Here is a 24,234-nt window from a genome sequence, read left to right on the forward strand (position 1 = left end):
GTATTTTTGACTTGTCCGCAGCAGGACTAGCAAAACTCGCGTCTAAAGTCACATTCACTCGAGAAGCCCATAAAGTACACATTCATGACTATAGTTACGCATTCGTGGCTAGAGTTACACATTTGCGACTTGAGTTTTTAATTATTTCATTTTGTTCAATGTTCTGCATTGTTTTTCTGCTGCACTTTGTTGAAACTTTCCTGCCATATCTCTTCTGCCTTCTTTTGATAAATTGTTTTGTGCTATATAAGTAAACAAACAAATGAATACATATTCATACTCATTCACTCCCAGCCATTTGCGATGATTTTTTACTTCGAGCGCTGCAAAATATTGTGTTCTATGGCTATAGGAACACAGAACTTACAAAGGACAGATTTGATTCACATCTTTCGTCATTTAAAAAAGTTTATTTCTTTTTTTATTCGTAGTTGTAAGCAGTTTAACATTATAAACAACATTGTTTGTACATCTTTGGTAGTGAATGACTTAATAAGTGTGACAAAAGACAATCATGTTGATGTTTGTTCATTTAGAACTACAGTGTTTCGTAGTGTTTATGGTTTGCAAGTAATTTCATAACAATTCTTTGATCATTATTAGATGAATTTGCTTCAGGGCTGCAGCTATAGATTGTTTTGGTTAATCGATTAATCCATTGGTTAGTTAGTTCGTATTATCTAGTTATCAGATTACAAACATTTAATCCATTGCAGAATAAATTTTAGAAGCTGTAAAACAAAAGAAAAAGTGTTTATGCTACATTTATTTTGATTTGCCAAGACTGCATTTTCAAAATAGCATTACATGCAAATACAAAATCAAATACCTGAGTGTTTCTTCAAATGACTATTTCACAAGAAAAAGCATTTTGAAATAAATTAAAATACCTGGGTTTAGCCTCAAACGGTATAAAAAAAATAACTTAATGCAGATCTAAGTACAACAAAAGAACAATTGGCTAACTTGCATTGCAAAAGTAAGCTAGCTTAAATGTAACGTGTTTTATTTATTCATATACTTATTTATTTACAAAGCTCTTAACAAATCGTTCAAACACATATTCCCACAAAAAAATGTCTATACTTCTAAACTAAATAACAAATGCATAAATAAACATTAGCTCAAACAAAAACATTATGTTGGTTTTAACTTGCAGCAGCTGGATTCAGCTATGTTTAATAAGTTACCCTAATTTTCGGACTATAAGCCGCCACCTACCAAATATAACAAGAAAATGGCATTTGTATATAGATAAGCCACAGTGGACTATAAGCTACAGCTGTCCTTACTGTTTTATGGGTATTTTACAGCAAAAGATATTAACCGATAGCACTTTATTTGACAGTGGCATCATAAGACTGTCATAAGACTAAATGAACAACCATGAAGCTTTGAACCAATTGGCTGCAAAGCTTCACTGTTTCAAGAAGCTTTATTTGGCCATCACTGCTCCCTTGGAGAAGACATTCAACCACTGCTGCCACCTGCTGTCGACAATGTTGTCGTCCAACATTCCTCCAAGCATGCATTGCAGCACTACAGATGTAAATACCAATCAAAATTCATATTCTATTTGTTAGGTTTTGTGTTGGTTCCCTCCTATTGTGTCCCGGTGATTGCCCATTGATTTTACCTGTTGTACCTGCTCCTGGTGCAGTGCTTCTCAATTATTTTCTGTTACGCCCCCCCCAAGGAAGGCGTAAATGTTTCGCGCCCCCCCAAACTCTCTGCCGCCACTATAAATAGTACTGCCTATAAAAGTACTATTATAAGTATGCCTCTGCCTAACATTGTGTCCTTTTTTTCTATTAAAGAAAAAAAATAACGGAGATCAACTTATAATAAAGTATAACTTTATTAACATTGTTTTGTTTGTACCAGAAAAGACTTAACGTGCATCAATTTGCCTAAATTTTTTTTTAAAAAGTCACATCCAAACTGTAAAAATACACTCAAGGTACATTTTTCACCATTTGATACTGAAAAATAAAATGTAATAAAATCAGTAAATAATAACATTCAAAAACTCATGAGGACAATATGCAAAAAAATTTGACCGAAAAAAAAATGAATAGAAGAAAAAAAAAAGTGTCTTTGGACAGAAGGACAGTTTTTTTTTTTTTTTTTGCTGCTCACAGAATCGGCCTTTGCAATGGTGTGGGGTTATTTTTCACTGAGCATGCTAACAGTGCTCACTGGTTTACTGATATAACACTGACAAAGCGGGACAATTGTTGTCAATATTCGGCACGTTTTCGCTGAAAAACAAATCACGCGGCTTATCAATGAGATTGGGGTCTAATGTCTTTAAGTGGCCTCTCAATTGATTTAGCTTCTGGCTGTCCACTATAATCATTTTTAGACACAGAAAACAGTGGTCTTTCCCCATCTCCCACAGTATTAAAAGTCAAAGGCAAACGGCCCGAAAAAAGCGCATTCTCGGCGGCCGAGGGAGAACCGTAGGTGAGGGCGGTCGTCGTGACAATCCCATGCCGAAAATGGCACTTCTCGGGCGGACACGTGAGAACCGGAGAAGACTGTGGCTCGCAGCCGTGAGTCCGGCCGGAATACGGCTTTCGAAAACGGCGCACAGCTCTTCATATCTCTTTCCTGTGTGCTCTTGCTTAGTTAAAAAATACTGCGCGCACTCTGAAAGTGAGAGCGTCACTGCCACCCACTGAGTGGATGTGCAAGTACATTTTATTTTAGTACAGCAAAAAAAAAAAAAAAATAAATAAAAGGATGTTCCCCGAGGTCACATGCGCCACCCATCGCTCTGCGCCCCCCTGGGGGGGCGCGCCCCACTATTTGAGAAGTACTGTCCTAGTGTATCCTCCAACCTGCATCCTCCTGTATCACCCACCTGTTCCCTGTTCCTCATTGTCTCGTTACCCCTTGTCTGTGTGTATATCAAGTCCAAGTTTCTGTTCACTCCTTGTTGCGTCATTGTCCATGTGCACGTACGGATCTGTCCTCGTCAGTTTTCTACATCCAAGCCCTTGTGTTCCCCTAAGTAAGTTTTTGATACCTGACTTTTTGTTGCTTCTGTGTTATTTATGTATTTTTTTAAACCTGTCCTGTTCAGCTGTTTGACACGGAGAATGGAAGTCTAAGTGTCGGGTTGGTCTGAACAGTTTTAAAATATTTCACATCGAGAGTATGACATACTTCTATTGTGATCATTCAACATACCTGGTTTATAATGACAAAGCAACAAACAGGAAGGGGTTAGGGGGGAACAGAAGAAAATAAAAGAAACACACGAAAAGAAAGAAAAGAAACACAAACAACAACAAGAAATACATTGAACGCCTACACTAACTATTAATGTGTTGGTGCTATCGTCAGCTAGATGTATTTCCGGTTGACACCATGTGGGGGGCCTGTTGACCAGGGAAAGAAGGGGAGGGGGGGTGGAGGAGTCTATAAGCTAAGTGGTTAGAGTGTACACAAATCAGCCCTGTGATCTACAACCCAGTAATCGTGTGAATCCCTTGTTAGTGTAAGCCCGTCAGCAACCGACCCCACGCCGCCCCCATCGCCAATCCTGGCACCGGGACCCCCCACCCAAGCGTGCCCAATCACATCACATCTGTGTTATTTTTGGGATCTCCACAGTATTGGTTGCTACTTTGTTTTTTGTTTGCCTTAATTAAATCATTTTGCACCGCCGAACTGCCTCGCTTCCCTTTCCCTGCACTTGGGTCCACACACCACCTGCCTGCCCGCGTTCCATGACACTATCCTTATTATTTCTTCAGTTACTGTTCAAGTTGTTTCATTAATTGCTATTTATGGTATTTAGTAACACTTTGACAGTGGCACCGTATGACTGTCATAAGACCATCATAATTATGACATGACTCTGCCATGACCCTTAATGAATGCTAATGACAGATGCCATTTTGTGTCATCCGGCAAATTATGTCACTTTTAAATGGATGTAAAAGATCTAAGCTGCACATAAATGGAGTAAGTGACATAATTTGCCGGATGACACTTCATGACATCCGTCATGCATTCATTTATGCCCATGATAGTTTCATGTCATAGTTATGACGGTCTTATGGCAGTGTAATGATGCCACTGTCAAATAAAGTGTTGCCTATTAACCCATATAACATATCAACAAATAAGCCACACTGCACTATAAGCTGCAGGATTCTAACTGAGGGAAAAAAGTAGCATTTTATAGTCCAAAAATTACGGTATTTGATATTCACTGTTGCCACTAGAAGGAAGTATATCCTCCCAAATCAATAAAATTAAATGCCAACACTTTCAAAGCAGACTATTACAACGCCACTTTTAATTAAAGGAATCCTCGACGCAGCAAAATGTGATTCGAAGCTTTTTTCTTATCAAATTACCTGAGTTAATCGATTAATCTGTGGAGCACTAATTTGCTTTTTAATTTGTCAATTCAGTTTTTTTAAGGCAGAAAAACAACAGTCAAGATGCTGAATCAACAATTCAGAATTCCGGTTTGTTCTACGCCAAATCTACACTTTTTGCCACTGATTCCTGGGGGGGATGAATTAAATATCTTTGTAGTATTTTCAAATTAATACAGATTGAAAATTGTTTGCAAACCACAAACTTCTGATTTTATTTACATTTTACTCAACATTGTTACGTCACTGGATTTGGGCTTTGTATTTAAAGTTAACTTGTTCACTGAAGTATAATCCGTTTTCCAAATCATAATGCATTTGTTGATAAATAATATGAAGTGCTGTGTTGCAAAAGGTATTAACAAGTTCCCTTTTCTGTTTCTCTCTTAGAATGACTAAAGAAAAGACATCAGCCCATTGCAGTTCTTGGCCCATTACCAGATGGAACATCAACTTGATGTAGAGGATCAGATTCGCTCAGTTTCCCACAAGACATTCCAAAAAGACATTAAAAATCTTGTAAAGCGTGTTGTTTTTGGCAGTCCTTTCAAATTACGCCTTACTAGACTTATTAGTCATATTTTAAAGTAATACAGTGGGAGAACAAGTATTTGATACACTGCCGATTTTGCTGGTTTTCCCACTTGCAAGCCATGTAGAGGTCTGTAATTTGTATCATAAGTTCTCTTCAACTGTGAGGGACGGAATCTAATACAAAAATCCAGAAAATAACATTGTATAATTTTTAAATAATACATTTGTATTTAACTGCATGAAATAAGTATTTGATACATTACCAACTAGTAAATATTTCAGCTCTTAGTTCTTTTTTAAGAACCCCTCCTGTTCTCCACTCATTACCGGAAGTAACTGCACCTGTTTGAACTTGTTACCTGTATAAAAGACACCTGTTCACATGCTCAAACAGACAAACTCCAACCTCTCCACAATGGCCAAGACCAAAGAGCTGTGTAAGGACATCAGGGATAAAATAATAGACCTGCACAAGGCTGGGATGGGCTACAGGAAAATAAGCAAGCAGCTTGGTGAGAAGGTAACAACTGTTGGAGCGATTATTAGAAAATGGAAGAAGTTCAAGATGACGGTCAATCTGCCTCGTTCTGGGGCTCCATGCAAGATCTCACCTAGTGGGGCATCACTGATCATGAGGAAGGTAAGGGATCAGCCCAGAACTACACAGCAAGACCTGGTCAATGACCTGAAGAGAGCTGGAACCACAGTCTCGAAGAAAACAGTCTTAAAAAAAAGTTTTGAACAACGTTGTTTATCGGTAGTATTACACAGCATATGTTTTGAAAAGTATGCCAACGATAAGCAAAACCAGGTCCATAATGGCACTAAATCAGAAGCAGGTCTTTCCAAACTACTACCGTGAGTAAAAACGAGATGTAAAGGATCAATGGACCTATCGCAAAACCGCACCCACAAATCACAAAAGCTGTAGAGTTGCATAGGAATACTGTGTGGTCATGACTTAAACCGTATTTTTTCTAACTTTAAAATAGCAAAAACCCAATGGTTTAATGCTTTGCCTGGTGTACCTGTAATTCCGACACCAGGTACCCTGAAAGATTGGCAGGAGGATTTTTTTTGTGTCTTAGGCTTTGAAAAAAGTCCAACTCCAATTGCACGCTGTGGATTAGGCTCTGTCGTCGACCACATAATAATAATAATAATACCTCAAACTTGTATAGCGCTTTTTTGGTCACTCAAAGACGCTTTACATAACATAACACAAAGACAGAATTAAGAGGTGGGAAAAGCTAGTTTGAACAGGTGGGTTTTAAGGAGTGGTTTGAAGTTTTGTAATGAGTCAGAGTTCCTAATGGGTTTTGGGAGTGAGTTCCAGAGTGCGGGAGCAGCAGCAGTGAAGGCTTGGTCCCCCAAGGTTCGGAGCTTAGTGCGAGTGATGGGTGTGAGGAGATTGGAGTCGGTAGAACGTAGGCGGCGGGAGGGACAGGTGCTGTTGTAGAAGGGTCACATAAACAACTGAATATCAAGACAGTCACCCAAGGACTCATATGTCAAGGTCAAATACGAATCCTTAGGTAGCCATTTGAAATTTTACCCAAAATCAGAAGAGAAGGCACCCAATTTGGTTGAAAAGCTTGCAAGGAGAAAGAGGAGAAACTATCCAGCTTCCACAATCGTTCTAATTAGCTCCTCCTTCACCTCGCTTTTTATTTGGGATGGCCCTAGCAACAGACGGGTGTCTTGCACTAAAAGGGGACGCAAGCTGGTGACACCTCTTATCTTTGTTTGGCTATGTGTGTGCATGTAGGTGGAATTATATACATGTGTGTCAGCACATTTCAGCAAAGCAAAGTGGCCTCTTCTGCCCTTGACCAGGCTAGAGGGTTAGGGTGTCTTCAAGACAAAACATTCTTTCTTTGTGAACAATAATAATAAGCAAAATCATTTCTTCATTGCGGGCAGCAATAAGCAAAAGCATTTCTTCATTGCGGGCAGCAATTGAAATTAAGAGCAAATATATAATAACAACTTAATAACTCATCAAATACATTTCATGAAGCAACAGCATTTGGTAAGTAATAAAATGCAACGATATGATTCCTTAAATGTATTGAAGTTGACCTGTGGAACCTAGACCGGTTTAAACAGGTCAGAATGACGAGGCAGTTTTATCAAGAGCTAAGCATGTCTATAGTTATCAATCATGGAACATACTATTATAGCAATTGATACTTTATTGTGAGCCTTCATTGGTGAAAGCCAATATTTGATAACCATTCAATAATCATCAACGTATGATTGGTCAGATGTATGTTAGTGATCGATTTGTAAAAAAAAAAATATATATATATATATTTTAATAGCATTTAGTAAAAACGTAGACTTAAATATTAACATTAGTCTGCAAGCATTTGACTGTCTACTTGTTTACTAGCTTGTCACTACACAGATAGAATAAAATATAACTAAGCCGTCAAGACTACATCACTGAAAGTCCAAAGTAAATACAACAAAATTTCTATTAAAAAATCTAGATGCACTTACGTTTGGTCACGGACGCACATGAATGAAAGTTCTCACGCACACAGCTAGCATTTGGCTGCAGTCAACTCGAATGCCCGCCGCTCTAACGTTGAGCATTTATTTACATCGTATTCATGTTTCACATGTATGTTTATGATGTAAGTTGCTTATTTAGCAACTCTGGATAATATTGTAAAGTGTCATTAAAATGCTTCTATTTCAATATTTATTTATTTCAATATTTATGTCAACATTTATTTCAATTTATATTTCAATCTTAAAATTTTTCACGTTCTATTTATTCCAATTTATATTCAATTTTTTATTTATTTCAATTTTTAATTCCATATTTATTTATTTCAATATATATTTCAATTTTTATTTATCTCATTTATTTATTTCAACATTTATTTATTTCATTTTTTATTTCATTCTTGCACTCTTGTTCCCCGTGTGGCTGCATGAAATCATTTTATCTGTCATTGGCTCATTAAACTCAGTGGGCTGGCGTGAACTAGGCGCGGTTTATGTTGAGCGAGTCAAGCTACATGGCTCTGGAGTCAAGATAATGCTCCTTCCCAACATGGCAACGATTGCTGCAGTTCTGCATCAGCTTTCTTGGGATTTAATAATGGACATGTTAGACTTAGCAGAACACGTTGACGCAGGAAATTCGGACCCTGAGCACGTGGCTTAAAAAACAGTGGTTTATCGCGAGAGAGAGCTCATGGAAGATAATCATGACAGATAAAATTATTTCATGCAGCCACACAGGGAACAAGAGTGAAAGAATGAACTAAATAAATGTTGAAATAAGTAAATAAAAATTGAAATATATTTATTTCAATTTATATTAAGTTGGAATAAATAAAAAGTGAAAATTATAAATACAAATTAAATAAATGTTGACATAAATATTAAAATAGAAGCATTTCAATGACACCTTTAATTTACTTAATTTTTGCACTCCTGGTCCATTGCATTTCGCCTCTACTATGATAAAGGTCTCCTCTTTCTAGTTTAGTACCATGGACATACCACTCCACTGCATACTGCAACCCTCTTTGTCAGCTTGTCGATGAAATTTCTTTTTAAAAAAACACAGAATTTTTTTTTTTTTTTTAAATAAACTAACTGGTCCATTGCCAGGCGTGGTAGTGCAAATTCAGAAATTTGAACTCCCGACATCATCCGTAAATAGTTCGTTTACTCAATCACTCACTGATAGAATTTGACAGAGCCTTTTACAAGGGGAGCGGGGCTTTGCGATAGGTCCATTCAGGCCTTCTGCTACCAAGTTATGACCAAACCACGTAACACAGGAATGAATGTTTTGTCCCTTTTATAAATGGTTTTTAAGCATTGCAAATGTAATAATTATGAGATATATCTAAAAGAAAACAATTATTTGTACATCTATACATGCATATAAACGCCTAGTCGCCTAAGTATCCTTGAGCAAGATACTGAACCCCATGTTGCTCCTGGTGCTGCGTCACCAGTAGGTGAATGGCGCGATAGTGTAAAGCGCTTTGAGCGCCTTGAAAGGTGGAAAAGCGCTATATAAGTGTAACACCATTTACCATAAACATTTTTTAATAAAATACTGTTTTTTTGGTGTTTTTTTTTTTAATAATTGAAAAAAATCCGTGATGGACTGAGGGCATGAAGTTTGAAGCACAAAGTAGCGAGGATCAGTGTACACGTTGATAATAAAAGTGGCATAGCTGCTCTGGTTGCTGTGTAAAAACCAGTCTTTGTCTTTAGGATAAATTACAGTATGTGCTTTTACATAAAATAAGATGCCTAAAAGGCCACTTTTGAACATATACGGTATAAGCAAATTGATTCCCCCTTCAATGTCGTGTTCATTTCCCTAACACTGCAAACGCATTTTGTCCATATTTTCTGTCAAATTGATTTAAATAAGACAAACTGTTTTCATTTTCTTTGTGTTTTTGAACACTAAGTATTTATTTATATTTTTAACAGTAGTAGAGAATGGATACATACAGTATGTAGACTGAACTTAAACAACAAAAAAGCTCACACACAAATTACACAATCTTTAATTAAAATAAACACCTTTGTTTTCTAATAAAGGCATCTTGAACTCTGTTTTGATCAGGGTTCATGTGCAGCAAAATTTCTTTTCAAAAACACTTTTATTATGTTGAAGAAAACTTGTTCAAATTAATCTGAAATCTTTTAAAATGTAGTGCAACTTAAATGAGTGCAAAATGAGTTGAATGTATAAGTGCACTGTTAAAAAAAATATATATCTATACATTAAACCTGGATTTCATTACTTCTGTTCTGTTCTTTGGCTCTATGTCTTGAAACTGGACTTGGATATTGACAGCATTCATCTTGTCTACTTGCATTAGAAAAAAAAAAACATAATAAATAAATTAATATCCACAAAATAGAGCACATTTAATATGGTACTATGATCTTGTTCCATTTATTCACATTGTGTTGTCATCTCAGAGATTTAGTTTCACATAAATGCACCAGTCCATTTTTTGTCCATATTGTTGGAATTATCTTCCGATTTTGCATTTTGTAGCAGAGAAAAGGCTTTAAAACCTTTTATTATACAAAACAAAACAAAAAAAAACCACTAGAAATCGTCTTCTTCTGTTGCAAACCACTCTGATACGGCATCCTTGTTCTCGCTGACCCACTGGATGTTGACTTTGACTTGCTCAATGGCCTGTTCCACAGCCCAATAAGCAGTACCAAGATCATAGTTTACAGCAAATATCTCCAACTGCAGAGGTTCACAGACACATTTTTTTCTTAATATAAAGCTTCCTACAATCATCCAAAACTGGTGAAAAGCTTAAAATAAAACAAACATCGAACATCCTTTGGCAACACATTCTATTTGTAACGACTCTTTGTTTCACACTGTCTTTGATATTCACAGTGAGGAAAATTAGTATTTGAACACCCTGCGATTTTGCAAGCTCTCCCACTTAGGTATAATGGGCGGGTTTGAAATTTTCATGGTAGGCGCCTGTCCACTATGAGAGACAATCTAAAGAAAAAAAAATCCATAAATCACAGTCTATGATTTTTTAAACAATTTATTCGTATTATTCTGCTCCAAATAAGTATTTGAACACCTGTCTATTAGCAGTAATTTTGCCCTGTCGTACTGAATAAATGCATTTTTAATATTACATATTCCATATAGCACAAGATTGGTTTTTGTCATGACTGTACCATTAATTTAGCAATTGAGGAAGACATTTAGATAAAAACAATATCCTGTAAAAATATTGGCGTAGAGATATTAAATCCTCGTTCTGAATCTTCCCCCTCGATGGGCTGAATTCTAAATCAGCTGAAATCGTGATCCTGCCGACATCATCATCCAGCTGTGGACGCTAGAGCGCTATGATGACAGGCGGGGCTAAACGGCTGATTAAATAAAAAAATTAATAATTTATTTATTTAATTTATTTATTCAACAATTAATAAATTGCATTTTTAATATTTCATGTTCCATTTAGCACAAGACTATTATTTGTCATGACCATACCATTTATTTAGCAATTGGAGAAGAATAGTTTTGGGGAAGAATATCCTGTAAAAATATTGGGAGTAAAGAGTTTGAAATAATGACATTTTGCTGCTCTCTTGGTGGCATTTTCCAGGTTCTGAATAATTCCCCCTCAATAGGCTGAATTCTAAATCAGCTTAAATCGTGATCCTGCTGACGTCATCATCCAGCTGGGGCCGCTAGAGCGCTATATGACATTGACTCTTGGTTCTCCTCTAACTTCCTCCTATACAGTTCAAAATCAGAAGTACTCCTAGTTGGAACCACCGCAATGCTCTCATGTCCATAAGTTCTCTATTACCATCAACAATGTACCGATCTTTCCTTCTACTCAGGTTAAGAGTCTGGGTGTCATCCTCGACAGCACAATCTCCTTCCGGTCACATATCAAAAGCATCACCAGATCAGCCTATTTCCACCTTCGCAATATTTCTCGTCTCCTCCCTTCTCTCATCCGCCATACGACTTCCACCCTTGTCTGTAGTCTAATAACCTCCCGGCTCGATTACTGCAACTCACTGCTCTTTGGTCTCCCTAACAAGTCCCTCCAAAAACTCCAGCTCCTCCAGAACTCAGCAGCACGCCTCATCACTCAGACCCCCGCCACACACCACATAACCCCCATCTTCCGTTAACTTCACTGGCTTCCTGTCAAACAAAGAATCAATTACAAGATCCTCATCATCACCTTCAAAACACTCCATGGCTTGGCCCCTCCCCACCTTTGCAGTCTACTCTGTTTGAACTAGGGCTGCAGCTATCGAATATTTTAGTAATCGAGTAATCGACTGAAAATTCTATCGATTAATCGAGTAATCGGATAAAACAAATATATTTTTAGGTGAAGAGCAATTATAGATTTACATGAGAAAACAAGACATTTTATCATTTTCAGTCAATCAATGTCTTTATTTTTTATGTATATTGTTGAAAACAGCGAACAATTGCATCTCAGATGTAACTAGAATTTAAAAAAAAAAAAAGACTAATTCACTGCTTTCACTCAAAAAACCTTTAGATCTTATTTACAATATATATATATATACTGGACTGTCTCAGAAAATTAGAATACACAATATTCTAATTTTTTGAGACAGTCCTGTGTATATATACAGGACTGTCTCAGGAAATTAGAATACACAATATTCTAATTTCCTGAGACAGTCAGGAAATTAGAATAATAATAATAATATTAATAATAATAATATTGTGTATTCTAATTTTCCTGAGACAGTCCTGTATATATACACAGGACTGTCTCAAAAAATTAGAATATTGTGTATTCTAATTTCCTGAGACAGTCCAGTATGTATATATATATACACACACCTAAAAATGCCTTTACGCTTGATAACACACATCACTTAAAAGTTAGGATTTTCCCCCACGTTTTTCAATTGAATTTCTATTTGTGTCAAGCCATTTTTAAGTTCTAGTTAAGGTCCTGATAGGATTTTGAGTTTTTGCACTGTTCAAAATAAATGTATGATACAGGCTGTATTGGAGCACATTAGGGACTAGTGCTACTTGGTGTTTTATCCAGCAATGACTACTGAGCTAAAATTGATAGTTAGCATTATTGAGTTTTTATTTGACACCCTTATCACTCCACAACGCTATGTTATGTTAAAGCCTGTATGTAAGACACGTTAGCCACGCATCGAAAGTGGTTTTAATTGATTGAAACCTAGCCCTCCGCAGGGCTAACGTAAGATGAGCTAGTAGTGACAGTAACGTTAACCTTATATATTAGCGCTTAGCGCTTTTTATTAGCGCTTAGCGCTCTACTGCTTTAAGATGGCGGCTGTTTGCTAACGCTGCCCAGACGCGGCCTAGTCTGTCATTGCGCATCTAGTTCAACATACATGTGATCTCTATGAGACTTACCAGACGCTAGCTGCAACTAATGTAGCATGTGCGGGCTAGTATTTAGCAACGTCGGCGTCGTTTGTAGCGGTTGTCGGCTGCAGTAAGTTTTTTTTTTTGCTTCTTCCTCTACGCACGTGACATCAGCACGTTGTCCCGCATTAAAAGTAGTCCGAGCAAAACGTGATGCTTAGAGCTGTCAAAATAAACGATTACTCGAGGTGAATAAAACTACTCGGATCAGTTTTTAAACTCGAGTTACTCGAGTTGCTCGAGTATTCGTTTCAGCTCTAGTTTGAACCAGGGGTGCCCAAGTCCGGCCCTCGAGAGCCCCTATCCAGCTTGTTTTCCATGTCTCCCTCCTCCAACACACCTGAATCAAATAATCAGGATCGTTATCATGCTCCTGCAGAGCTTGCTGATGAGCTGATCATTTGATTCAGGTGTGTTGGAGGAGGGAGACATGGAAAACAAGCTGAATAGGGGCTCTCAAGGACCGGACTTGGGCACCCCTGTTTTAAACAATCCACCCCGTCCACTTTGCTCTTCCCCTTTCCGTCCCCCGTGTCCACCTCTCCACCTTTGGTTTCAGAGCTTTTAGTCAGTGTGCCCCCCCAGCTCTGGAACTCCCTACCCCCTTATCTTCGCAGTATATCTACCCTTTCACTTTTCAAATCCAGACTCAAAACACACCTGTTCACTCTTTCTTACCCACCATGACCCCTAGCTCTGTTATAGCTTTACTTTTCTTTATTGTGCTTTTAATCTTTTATCTTTTTTATATCTTTTTATGATTGTTTTGATCGTACTGTGATTCCATCTCTCTTGTGAAGCGTCTTTGTGTGGCTTGAAAAGCGCTCTAGAAATAAAATGTATTATTATTATTATAATGACAGGCGGGGCTAAACCGCAGATTAAATGACTAATTTCTTGTCATCTGCGCTTTGCCACATTGTTGTATATAGTCAAATTGTCTCAAAATGATTTTAATTCACATACTAATGCTATTTAAGATTTTTAATGCTGCCATAGGCACTCTAAAGTCTACTAAAATAACCTAATTGCCACATCGCCGAAAACATGGATCCCTGCACACCCGTTCCTGCTTGTATTTTTTTTTAAGAACCAACTAAATGACATGGTTATCATCTAGCTTGCCACCAAATCGAGCATGTTAAAAAAAAAAAAACTTTGTGTCATTACTCCAAGGAAGTTAAAAAGCTGAGAATGAGTAAGAATCCAATGACTCATCTTGCATGTACCGATGTGTTATCTTTGTTATGACAAGGATGAATTACCTCCTCCAATTCAAACGGCGTCGAAAACCTCTTGGTCACCGTCTCTATCAGCTGGACTGCATCCCTGTGATAGACAATATCAGTATATTAGAATCATCATCATTTTAATGTGAAAATATTTGTACTGCAAATTGGAAAGCTCGAATAAGCCCACTATCGTCATTTAGATCACATTACATACATTGGAACAAAAAAATCAGCAGCACTTCCTGGTAACAACAAACATTGAAGCCTTTATGAGAAAGAACTCAAGATAAGCACTGATTACAATTGATCACCTTTGGACTCGATTATGACAACAAATTTGAACAAGCCAGTTGAAAGGATAATAATCTTTATGGCCCGTGTTTATTTAAAGAATTGCTCACTTCGGTAGCAAACGCAACAGAGACTAGCTTGTTCACATCAGTGATCTCAGACCAAAAGATTCATATGGAACAACATATGAATCACTAACTGTCCAGCCAAAACAGTTTGACACACCGACAGTGGCGCGGGAGGTGGGGTGCTGCAGCACCTCGTATGTGTGTTCAGCAGAAAGAAAAAAGTGTTTTGGTACATTCTTTTCCTTTTTATTAAAAAAAAAAGAATAAAGTAAATAAAACGTTGAAACAATAGTAACTTTGGGGATTAAATATATATGCCGGAAAACACGCAGGTGACTTGAAGTTACGCTCTGAGACCCGCAATTTTGCCAAATTTCGAAATTGTCCGATATGCATGTGTGATACATCATTGGAAAGCTTAAAATCTAAATTTTCTGGGGGAAGAAAATTTTTTAACAGAAGGGCATTTTATAAAAAAATTTAAACAGCAAACCCCATCTGTAGGTGAGAGCATGAAAGAGCATAATTAAAGATGCCATGACTTTAACAAGATTTTATCACGTACTTACCTTGTTTCGATCCAAAAAACCCATGTAGCATGTATCACTGAGTGTCAAGACACAGCTGTGAATGGCCACAGCTGGATTTTTGAGGGATTTTATCGGTGAAACATGGTAATATAACAAGGGTCGCGATGCAGAAATCGCAGACATCAAGAAGTGGTCGAGCTTTTCTTTTTCATATATTTACCCTTTTCAACTTAAAAATTGTTTTTTTTTAAATCTTTGTTTGGACCAATTATTTATCATCTAACATTTTGTAAAAAAAGCGACAGTAACAAAAAAAAATACATTTAACCGATAGTTTTGAGGTAGGGATTTTGTGGCTTTTTTACAGACGCCAATTTTTTCATTGTGACGTAATTTCTTTAAAAGTTAAAAAAAAATTATTCACCCGCATACTGTAAAGTTGTTCCTTTTTTTTTTTAAACTAAATATTAGACATCAATTAATGATTCTAAGCTAAAAATGAAATAAATCGATTACTTACCTTCTTTTTAGGGCTAGGTTGAAACAAAAGCGGTTGCACGACGTCTGTAAACGGGGGTTTCCAGGGTTAAACAGACAAATTAAAAATAGTTCGGGGGCTTGATTCGCCAGGAATCTGCTATGGCAGCATATAGACATATTGTTCTATCAAACACAACAGTTGTTTTGGCTTAAAATACAGCAGGTTCTTAAATAGGAGTGCAAAAGCAGAAACTGCTTTTTCAGTCTTGTCTGTGTTTTCCGCCTAATGTTGAAAAAATTACATATATTTTTTTTGTTAAAAACATGGTCACATTAAATGAGGCGCTATTGAAATGGATAAGGTAACTGTTGACAGAGAAGGCGTTAACATGGCGCAAAAACGAATTGACTTTTTTCTTTTGTCAAATTTAATTCAACGTAGAAAATGAAGATATTTATGATAATTCTTTTATAATAGTGCCCAGCTAGGAAAAGCGGATTTAGATCGTGGAGATGATTCTAGTGAATCACTAGCCCAAGCGTGAGACATTACTGCATATCCATAGTGCCATCATAGATAAAATCGACCTTAAATTCATCAACAATACACCAGAAAGAAAATCTACCTTTGGTGTCTTCAAATAGGTAGGACATGGAACAACAAGAAATAATCAAAAAATGACCCCAAATCATCAGTACGTGGCCACAGCAGACCTACCATCACCATTTCTTGCATTTTCTAGTTATATGACATAAACAACAATATTTTAGTGACGTAGTGTACGGTTCCTAATTCTCGTACCAGACAAATAAAGTATAAAATATTTTGCTCGATTCAATTAAAGATGGATGAATCTTATCTATTATCTATGAGCTCAAAACTTTATAGCTCAATCAACTACTAATGACATTTGACTGTTACGACCTTAATAGTTGCTATTTGATAGTTCAACTGTTTGGGAATATAGTGCATGAATGAACAAATGTGCTATCAGTTTTGTTTTGAATGCTAATAAACACAAACCAAACTGTTATTAGGTTGGAAAACTAATAAATGTTTTTTTGTTTGTTTTTAAATTATCATTATAATGAGGTCAACCTATATATCTGCCGATTAAAAAATAAGTTGATAAAAAAAAAAGATTTTCATCAGGCATCTGTGTAGGCAACTCTGGCTGCCGCTGACTGTAGGACCCGGGAAGAATCCTGCAGCAGCTTGAAAGCAGGCTGGTACAGGAAGCTTTAGTTCACTTACATGACTTACTTACTTGACTATAGGTCAGTCACTTAGGTTATTGTTTTGTAAATAATGTAAGATTTTTTTTATCTTGCACGACATAATTTTTATTCATATATATCTGTTATAGGTGTTGTGATCCTTGCACTTTAAATGTAACTCGTAGCATTAGCATATCATTCCCGTTAGCATTAGCATCCTCCATCTTTATCATTCTCTTAAACTCTAACTTGTTTATATCTCTATGTGCTTGTAAAAAAGTATGGTATAAAAACAAGTATATCGGCTTACAAAATCAGATTTCGAATTGTTTTAGATATCTTTATCGGCATTTAAAAATCCCATATCCGTCGACCTCTAATCTATCTCTGAATATAAATTTAACAACAATTTTCTTTGCCTGCATGTGTATTTAGTGGTCCAACACCATTCCATGATGTGATATACGGTTCACTGTATTTAAGAGAGAAACAAGAACCAACCCCTGACTGACGTAGTCCCAGTTTGCTCTCATAAAATCCCAGGCCATTCCATGTCCCACCACATTTGTGGCAATGTAGTTGATTGTAGAAGTAACATCCATCAGACGTATCTTCTTAGGGTCCAAAGTGTAATCCAGGTATCTGCAAGATAACAGAGACTCTATTTAGCTAGTCTTGTAGTTTGGAATTTCCCTTATCAGAAGGTTTGACAATAATAAAATATAATGTTATGTCATAAAACCTATTACCAAATTAATTATGACATATGGGCGAGTTTGAACGTGATCGCTAACGTCACCTGCTAAGAAGCCAGATCTGTTTGGTGCATGCTAGCGCTTTACGAAGCTGATCTTTCTCAGAGGTTTCAGTGGTCTCCTGGAACGTCTTCCAAGCAAACTCCCATTCGTCTTTCCCCCCAGCAGCCACACCTTGGCAGTAGATGACTGACCGCAAGTTTTGGTGAATACTGAGTCACAAACACAAAACAGAAATCATCAATATTTATGGAAAGCAATTGACTTTTTCAGCCTTTTATTGTTTTCTGTCACCACTTTTATAGATTTGTTGACACCATGAAATTAAAAATGAAAATGACAGTAGCATGGGCAGCTTGCACATCTGGAAACGCACTGTCAATGCCGAAATGTATATTCAGAGGTTGGTAACAACACATTACATTTTTTTAGATAAATGTACATCTAAGAGTAGTTTTAACACGCTGTACATTTTACTTGAGTATATTTGTGACGAAAAAACACTCTTGTTACTCTGCCACTTTGCGTTCCACCAGTCGTTAGATTTTTTTCCTTTTCTACATTTTAGATGTTTTCACCAGCGACGCCCACAGTGGCTCTACCAGTTGTCGTAACAATAATCCCATGCAATGTTCCCTCTAATTTTTCATGTGTCAAGCTCCCTGAGCAAACTGAGGACCACTGTGAGCAACATCAGATGTGTACGTTGTGGCCACACACCAGTATCACGCCTGTTCAAATCCTCAGATCATAGCAAGTTACATTGCTTGTTACAAGAATGAAAATACAGCAGCAATTTGCATTAGTTTACTTTTAATATGGTTGATTTGGCCCGAAACGACAAAAGTCTCATTGTTTAGGAGATGTGACTATGTTATATGGAAAAAAAATCTCACTCAGTTTCACCGTTTGTTCTATTTAAACATATTGTATTCTGACAGCTATTCCATCTTAAAAGAACCGCATTTCTTTTTTACTTTGGCTTGATTAGTGTAGTATCGCTGCCCTTTCCTTTCGCCATGATAAGGGGTTAGCATTTGCGTCTCAACTCCGCTGCGCTGTTGTTGGCTAACTAACCTGCAAAGCACTTATGGGCTGCGTAGCGTGAACTGTGTCACATTATTGGCTAGACACCTGTTGCTAATTGAGTTACGTTACAAAATGGTACAGAAAACAGTTTTGTTGGTCTAATTAACTAGATCAGACATGTCCAAAGTCCGGCCGGGGGGGCAAATGCGGCCCGTGGTCAAATTTCATCCGGCTCCCAGCCTCTGTCATAAAATCAATAACGTCTGGCCCGAACACAGACTTAATGAATTGGTCAGCAGTTCTGCAAACAGCATATGAAGTAGCTTACACACAAAATGCTGCCCCACATTTACCCACTAAAAGGCAGTAGCACTTTAACCCTTTATTGCCAAATGTATCACATTTGATACAACTAAAATGTCATGATTTTGAGACTAATTTAGAATTTTGACATTTCTTTTTGAAAAAAAAGTGATGGATGCAAGTCAACACATGCATCTACAAGCTCCATGAGAAAAAAAACACACGATTTAGCATGGGTTATAGATATAGAGCACTTATTACACATATTCATTTTGACTTTTCTTTTTACAAATTTGAAAAAAAGGTTTCATTAGGATCTTATTTTTCAAAATTTAGGGATTCTCTGATAATTGCTTCATGTTGGAGTTATTTAAGGGCTAAGCAACATTACTCCGTGTGACCCATTACTTCCATGACTGTGACGGCCAACGCTTCAAGGATAGGTGGAAATTAGACTATTTCTTCACTAAAATATGCATAAACTGAGTCTGCCTCATTTGCAAAGAGATGTCGCTGTTTTTAAAGATTTCAATGTGAGGCGATATTACCAAACAGGGCACGCTAACATGTACGACAAGATTACAGGAAAGATACGCTGCAAGAAATTGAAGCAACTTGAAGCTAGTTTAATGTCACAGCAGCAGTATTTCGTAAGAGCCCGAGAGTCGAAAGAGAAAAAAATAATTAAGCAAATGTGACACACTGAATGGCTTGCTAAAATTTGCTTAAATATATTGTTTTACTTAAAGGACGTCAGCCAAGGTCGGCCCCCCACATTTTCACCACACCAAATCTGGCCCCCTTTGCAAAAAGTTTGGACACCCCTGAACTAGATTATATCAGTTCTAAAATTAGATATTATTAATACTGTAGCACCTGCAAAAATCGGCAGTGGAATGCTGCTTCCGTAAGTCAGCACAGGGGTCTAGCTCCCTTTTTACTCTTTATTTTTCTCCGCACGCACCCAGCTTATGCACCTCACAACTGTTTATAATCGTGGTGTTGTAACCCACCACTGGAAGCGTTGCGTTGGTGTATCGAACGCACCATTAAGAGCGTCGTGTTGGCGTATTTAACGCACCAATGGGAGCGTTGCATTGCCGTATTGAAGGAACTAATAGGAGTCTTAGTGACGCTACAATACGTTTCTGTTGAATTTTATTTTGTGTGCTGCATCGACTTTCTTGTGCGCTGAGTTATGCAAGCAGTGCGCGATTGCGCACGCGCGCAGCTTAGAGGGAACATGATAATTATTAAATGGTTATAAAATATTTGCTTTTACCAATGAATACTCACAATAAAGTATTGATTGCTATAATCGGATGTTCCATGATTGATTGCAGTACACTTTTGTGATTGATATAAACATGTTTAGCTCTTGATAGAACTGCCTTGTCATTCTGACCGGTTTAAACCAGCCTCAGTTCCACAGGTCAACTTCAATACAAGCCACAGACAATGAGGAACTAAAACTATCTGGGACATTTAAGAAATGGTATTGTTGCATTTTATTACTTGCCAAATGCTATTGCTTCATGAAATGTATTTGATGAGATATTTATTAAGTTGTTATTATATATTTTCTCTAATCAATTGCTGCTCGCAATGAAGAAATGCTTTTGCTTATTGCTGCCCGCAATGGAGAAATGCTTTTGATTATTATTATTGTTCACAAAGAAAGAATGTTTTGCCTTGAAGAAGCCTTTTGCCTGGTTAAGGGCAGAAGACGACGCTTTGCTTTGCTGAAATGTGCTGACACATATGTATATAATTCCACCTACATGCACACACATAGCCAAATAAAGACAAGGGGTGTCGCCAGCTTGCTTCCCCAATTTTCCCTTCTAGGACAAGACACCAGACTGTTGCTAGGGCCATCCCAAATAAAAAGCATGGTGAAGGAAGTGCTAGTTAGAACGACTAAGGAAGCTGTATTTTGTAGTCCATTGATAGCTTCCTCCTTGCAAGCTTTTCAACTAAATTGAGTGCCTTCTCTCCTTATATTGGGTAATATTATAAATGTCTACCAGAGGATTCATATTTGAACTTGACAGAACATTAATCCCATGACTCAGTTATACCAATCAGACATAACAATAAAGTCGCGTGGCCACACGCAAGCTTGCAGTTGGAAGTCCGATGATCGTGCCGTCCAGTTCAATCACATGGCTTCTTGAAAGCGCCGAAAAAAATAAAATGTTTTACATGGATTGCTGCCATCAATATGACTGAAAAGTGGATTTCAACCTCTCTAGATCCAGCAACACTGGTACAAGCAAGATTGGGCAGGTGAACAAGATATTGATCAATAAAAACCACCACACTCTTGTACAGTAGGTGGCGGTATGCACCTGATAGTTGCTTGCAATCTGCCATTCAGCTAAGTTTTGGAGTTTTTGAGCTTGTTAAGCTTCTGTTTACAGTGCAGTGCATTGTATTGCTCGTTTTTTCCATTCTGCACAGTTTTAAATAAAAATATTAGGGCTGTCAAAATTATCGCGTTAACGAGCGGTAATTAATTTTTTTAATTGCGTCAAATATTTTAACGGGATTAATTAACACACAAATGCCCCGCTCAAACAGATTAAAATGACAGCACAGTCAAAGGTGTACTTGTTGTGTTTTTCGGAGTTTTGCTGCCCTCTGCTGGCGCTTGGGTGCGACTGATTTTATAGGCTTCAGCACCCATGAGCATTGTGTAAGTAATTAATGACATCAACAATGGCGGGCTACTAGTTTATTTTTTGATTGAAAATTTTACAAATGTTATTGAAACGAAAACATGAAGAGGGGTTTTAATATAAAATTTCTATAACTTGTACTAACATTTATCTTTTAAGAACTACAAGTCTTTCTATCCATGGATCGCTTTAACAGAATGTTAATAATGGTAATGCCATCTTGTTGATTTATTGTCATAATAAAGAAATACAGTACTTATGTACCGTATGTTGAATTTAGGGCTGCAGCTATCGAATATTTTAGTAATCGAGTAATCGACTGAAAATTCTATCGATTAATCGAGTAATCGGATAAAACATATATATTTTTAGGTGAAGAGCAATTATAAATATACATGAGAAAACAAGACATTTCATCTAATCTTGTACCATTTTCAGTCAATCAATGTCTTTATTTTCGATGTATATTGTTGAAAACAGCCAACAATTGCATCTCAGATGTAACTAGAATAAAAATTAAAAAAAAAGACTAATTCACTGCTTTCACTCAAAAAACCTTTAGATCTTATTAAAAATAAAAATTAAAAATATATATGTACAGTATATACCTAAAAATGCCGTTACGCTTGATAACACACATCACTTAAAAGTTAGGATTTTTTCCCACATGTTTCAATTGAATTTCTATTTGTGTCAAGCCATTTTTAAGTTTTAAATTAGTCTAAACTGTAAGTCCGGATAGGATTTTGAGCTTTTGCAGTGTTCAAAATAAATGTATGATACAGGCTGTATTGGAGCACATTAGGGACCAGTGCTACTTGGTGTTTTATCCAGCAATGACTAGTGAGCTAAAATTGATAGTTAGCATTATTGAGTTTTTATTTTACACCCTCATCACTCCACAACGCCATGTTATGTTAAAGCCTGTCTGTAAGATACGTTAGCCACGCATCGACAGTGGTCATAATTAGCAGAAACCTAGCCCTCCCCAGGTCTAACGTTGCGTGAGCTAGTGACAGTAAGGTTAATCTTATTTTTTAGCGCTTAGCGCTCTTTATTAGCGCTTAGCGCTCTACTGCTTTAAGATGGCGGCTGTTTACTAACGCTGCCCAGACGCGGCCAAGTCTGTCATTTTGCATCTAGTTGAACATACATGTGATCTCTATGAGACTCATCAGACGCTACCTGCTATCAACGTAGCATCGTGCGGGCTAGTATTTAGCAACGTCGCGTCTGTCGGCTGATGTAAGTTTTTTTTTTTTTTTTGCTTCTTCCTCTACGCACGTGACATCAGCGCGTTGTCCCGCATTAAAAGTAGTTCGAACAAAACGTGATGCTTAGAGCTGTCAAAATAAACGATTACTCGAGGTGAATAAAATTACTCGGATCAGTTTTTAAACTGGAGTTACTCGAGTTGCTCAAGTATTCGTTTCAGCTCTAGTTGAATTTATATATCCATCTTGTGTCTTATCTTTCCATTACAACAATAATTTACAGAAAAATATGGCATATTTTATAGATGGTTTGAATTGTGATTAATTGCGATTAATTACGATTAATTCATTTTTAAGCTGTAATTAACTCAATTAAAAATTTTAATTGTTTGACACACCTAAAAAATATAAAGATATTCTACATAAAATATTGACATTTGGCACTTTCACATTGTTGCATTCAGTTTTTATTCACAATTTGTATTGTGAATTGTGTATTGAATTGTATTGTATTGTGTCCCAATGTTTGTACCTCAGGTAAATATGCCTTAAAAGTTTACGGTCAGATGGAAATCATGTGTGACATCACACATGACATCATGCTTTTCAAATCAAGACATGACCACAAAAATTTCTTTCACAAGTACATGTTATAATATTTTACTTAGACAAGTGTGTCAATACCTCTTTGTGTTGTTTTCGTCGCTATTCATCCAGTTGTCAAACATCCTTGTCGCCATTTCTGTGCATTCTGGGAGTCCATTGGAACAAGCCACGTCGATGGCTATAATCTGATTTTGCCTTTAAATGAAACCCATCGTTATTGGTTTGATCTAGTAATCGGTAAATCGTGTTTGTTAGTTTGATTTGCCAGCGGAAAAAGAGCATATAACTGACACATTTTTTTGTTGCTGAGAATTAAGAAGCTGGGAAAAAAACTGAACATGTCAAAGTACGGATCCGTTTTTTTCAATGGTAAGAGTGTAATGGTAATTGTATTCGTCCCGTACCGTCACGGTTCGGGCATATGTATAAAGGAGAAGATAAATGGTGAAATGTATGGTCAGATTTTGAGCCACAACCTCCTTTGCTCAGTCAGAGACTTGAAGATGAGTTGTGGATGGATCTTCCAACATGACAATGATCCAAAGCACACAGCCAAACTGACCAAGGAGTGGCTGCGTAAAATGCATATCAATGTTCTGGAGTGGCCTAGTCAGTCTCTAAATATCAATACAAAAGAAAATCTTTGGATGGAGCTGAAACTTCGTGTTTCTCAATGACAGCCCCCAAACCTGACAGATCTAAAGAAGATTTGTGTGGAGGAATTGGCCAAAATCCCTGTTTCCATATGTGAAAACCTGGTGAAGAACTACAGAAAGCGTTTGACCTCTGTAATTGCAAACAAAGGCTTCTGCACTACATTTAGGGGTGTGCCATCTTGGGCACCCCACGATTCGATTCGATTACGATTCAGAGTGCTAAGATTCGATTATTGAACGATGATCACGGTATTGACAATGATCGTGGTTATCACGATTATCGATG

At 37.1% G+C, this 24,234-nt stretch overlaps 2 protein-coding genes across 4 annotated transcripts in view; one reads left to right on the forward strand and one right to left on the reverse strand.

Moving 5' to 3' along the window:
• Positions 1–9,710, forward strand: part of arpin (actin related protein 2/3 complex inhibitor) — a 39,844-nt gene extending 30,134 nt beyond the window's left edge. The window contains exon 7 of one of the 3 annotated variants that reach the window (XM_057836449.1): positions 4,788–9,710. In XM_057836449.1, the coding sequence (XP_057692432.1) occupies positions 4,788–4,796 (9 nt within the window). In that variant the 3' untranslated portion in view covers positions 4,797–9,710. Of the gene's footprint in view, positions 1–1,348; positions 1,528–4,787 lie in introns of those variants that run through there. The other 2 variants (XM_057836448.1, XM_057836450.1) reach the window with 2 other exon arrangements.
• Positions 9,382–24,234, reverse strand: part of anpeplb (alanyl (membrane) aminopeptidase-like b) — a 55,351-nt gene continuing 40,498 nt past the window's right edge. Inside the window, exons 16-20 of the mRNA XM_057836447.1 lie at positions 23,371–23,487; positions 17,504–17,671; positions 17,206–17,346; positions 14,151–14,214; positions 9,382–10,188 (exon numbers count right to left, since the gene is read on the reverse strand). Coding sequence (XP_057692430.1) covers positions 10,039–10,188; positions 14,151–14,214; positions 17,206–17,346; positions 17,504–17,671; positions 23,371–23,487 — 640 coding nt within the window. The 3' untranslated portion in view covers positions 9,382–10,038. The remainder of the gene's footprint in view (positions 10,189–14,150; positions 14,215–17,205; positions 17,347–17,503; positions 17,672–23,370; positions 23,488–24,234) is intronic.

The sequence above is a fragment of the Corythoichthys intestinalis genome, chromosome 5 (assembly GCF_030265065.1).
Source record: "Corythoichthys intestinalis isolate RoL2023-P3 chromosome 5, ASM3026506v1, whole genome shotgun sequence".
NCBI classification, from domain to species: domain Eukaryota; kingdom Metazoa; phylum Chordata; class Actinopteri; order Syngnathiformes; family Syngnathidae; genus Corythoichthys; species Corythoichthys intestinalis.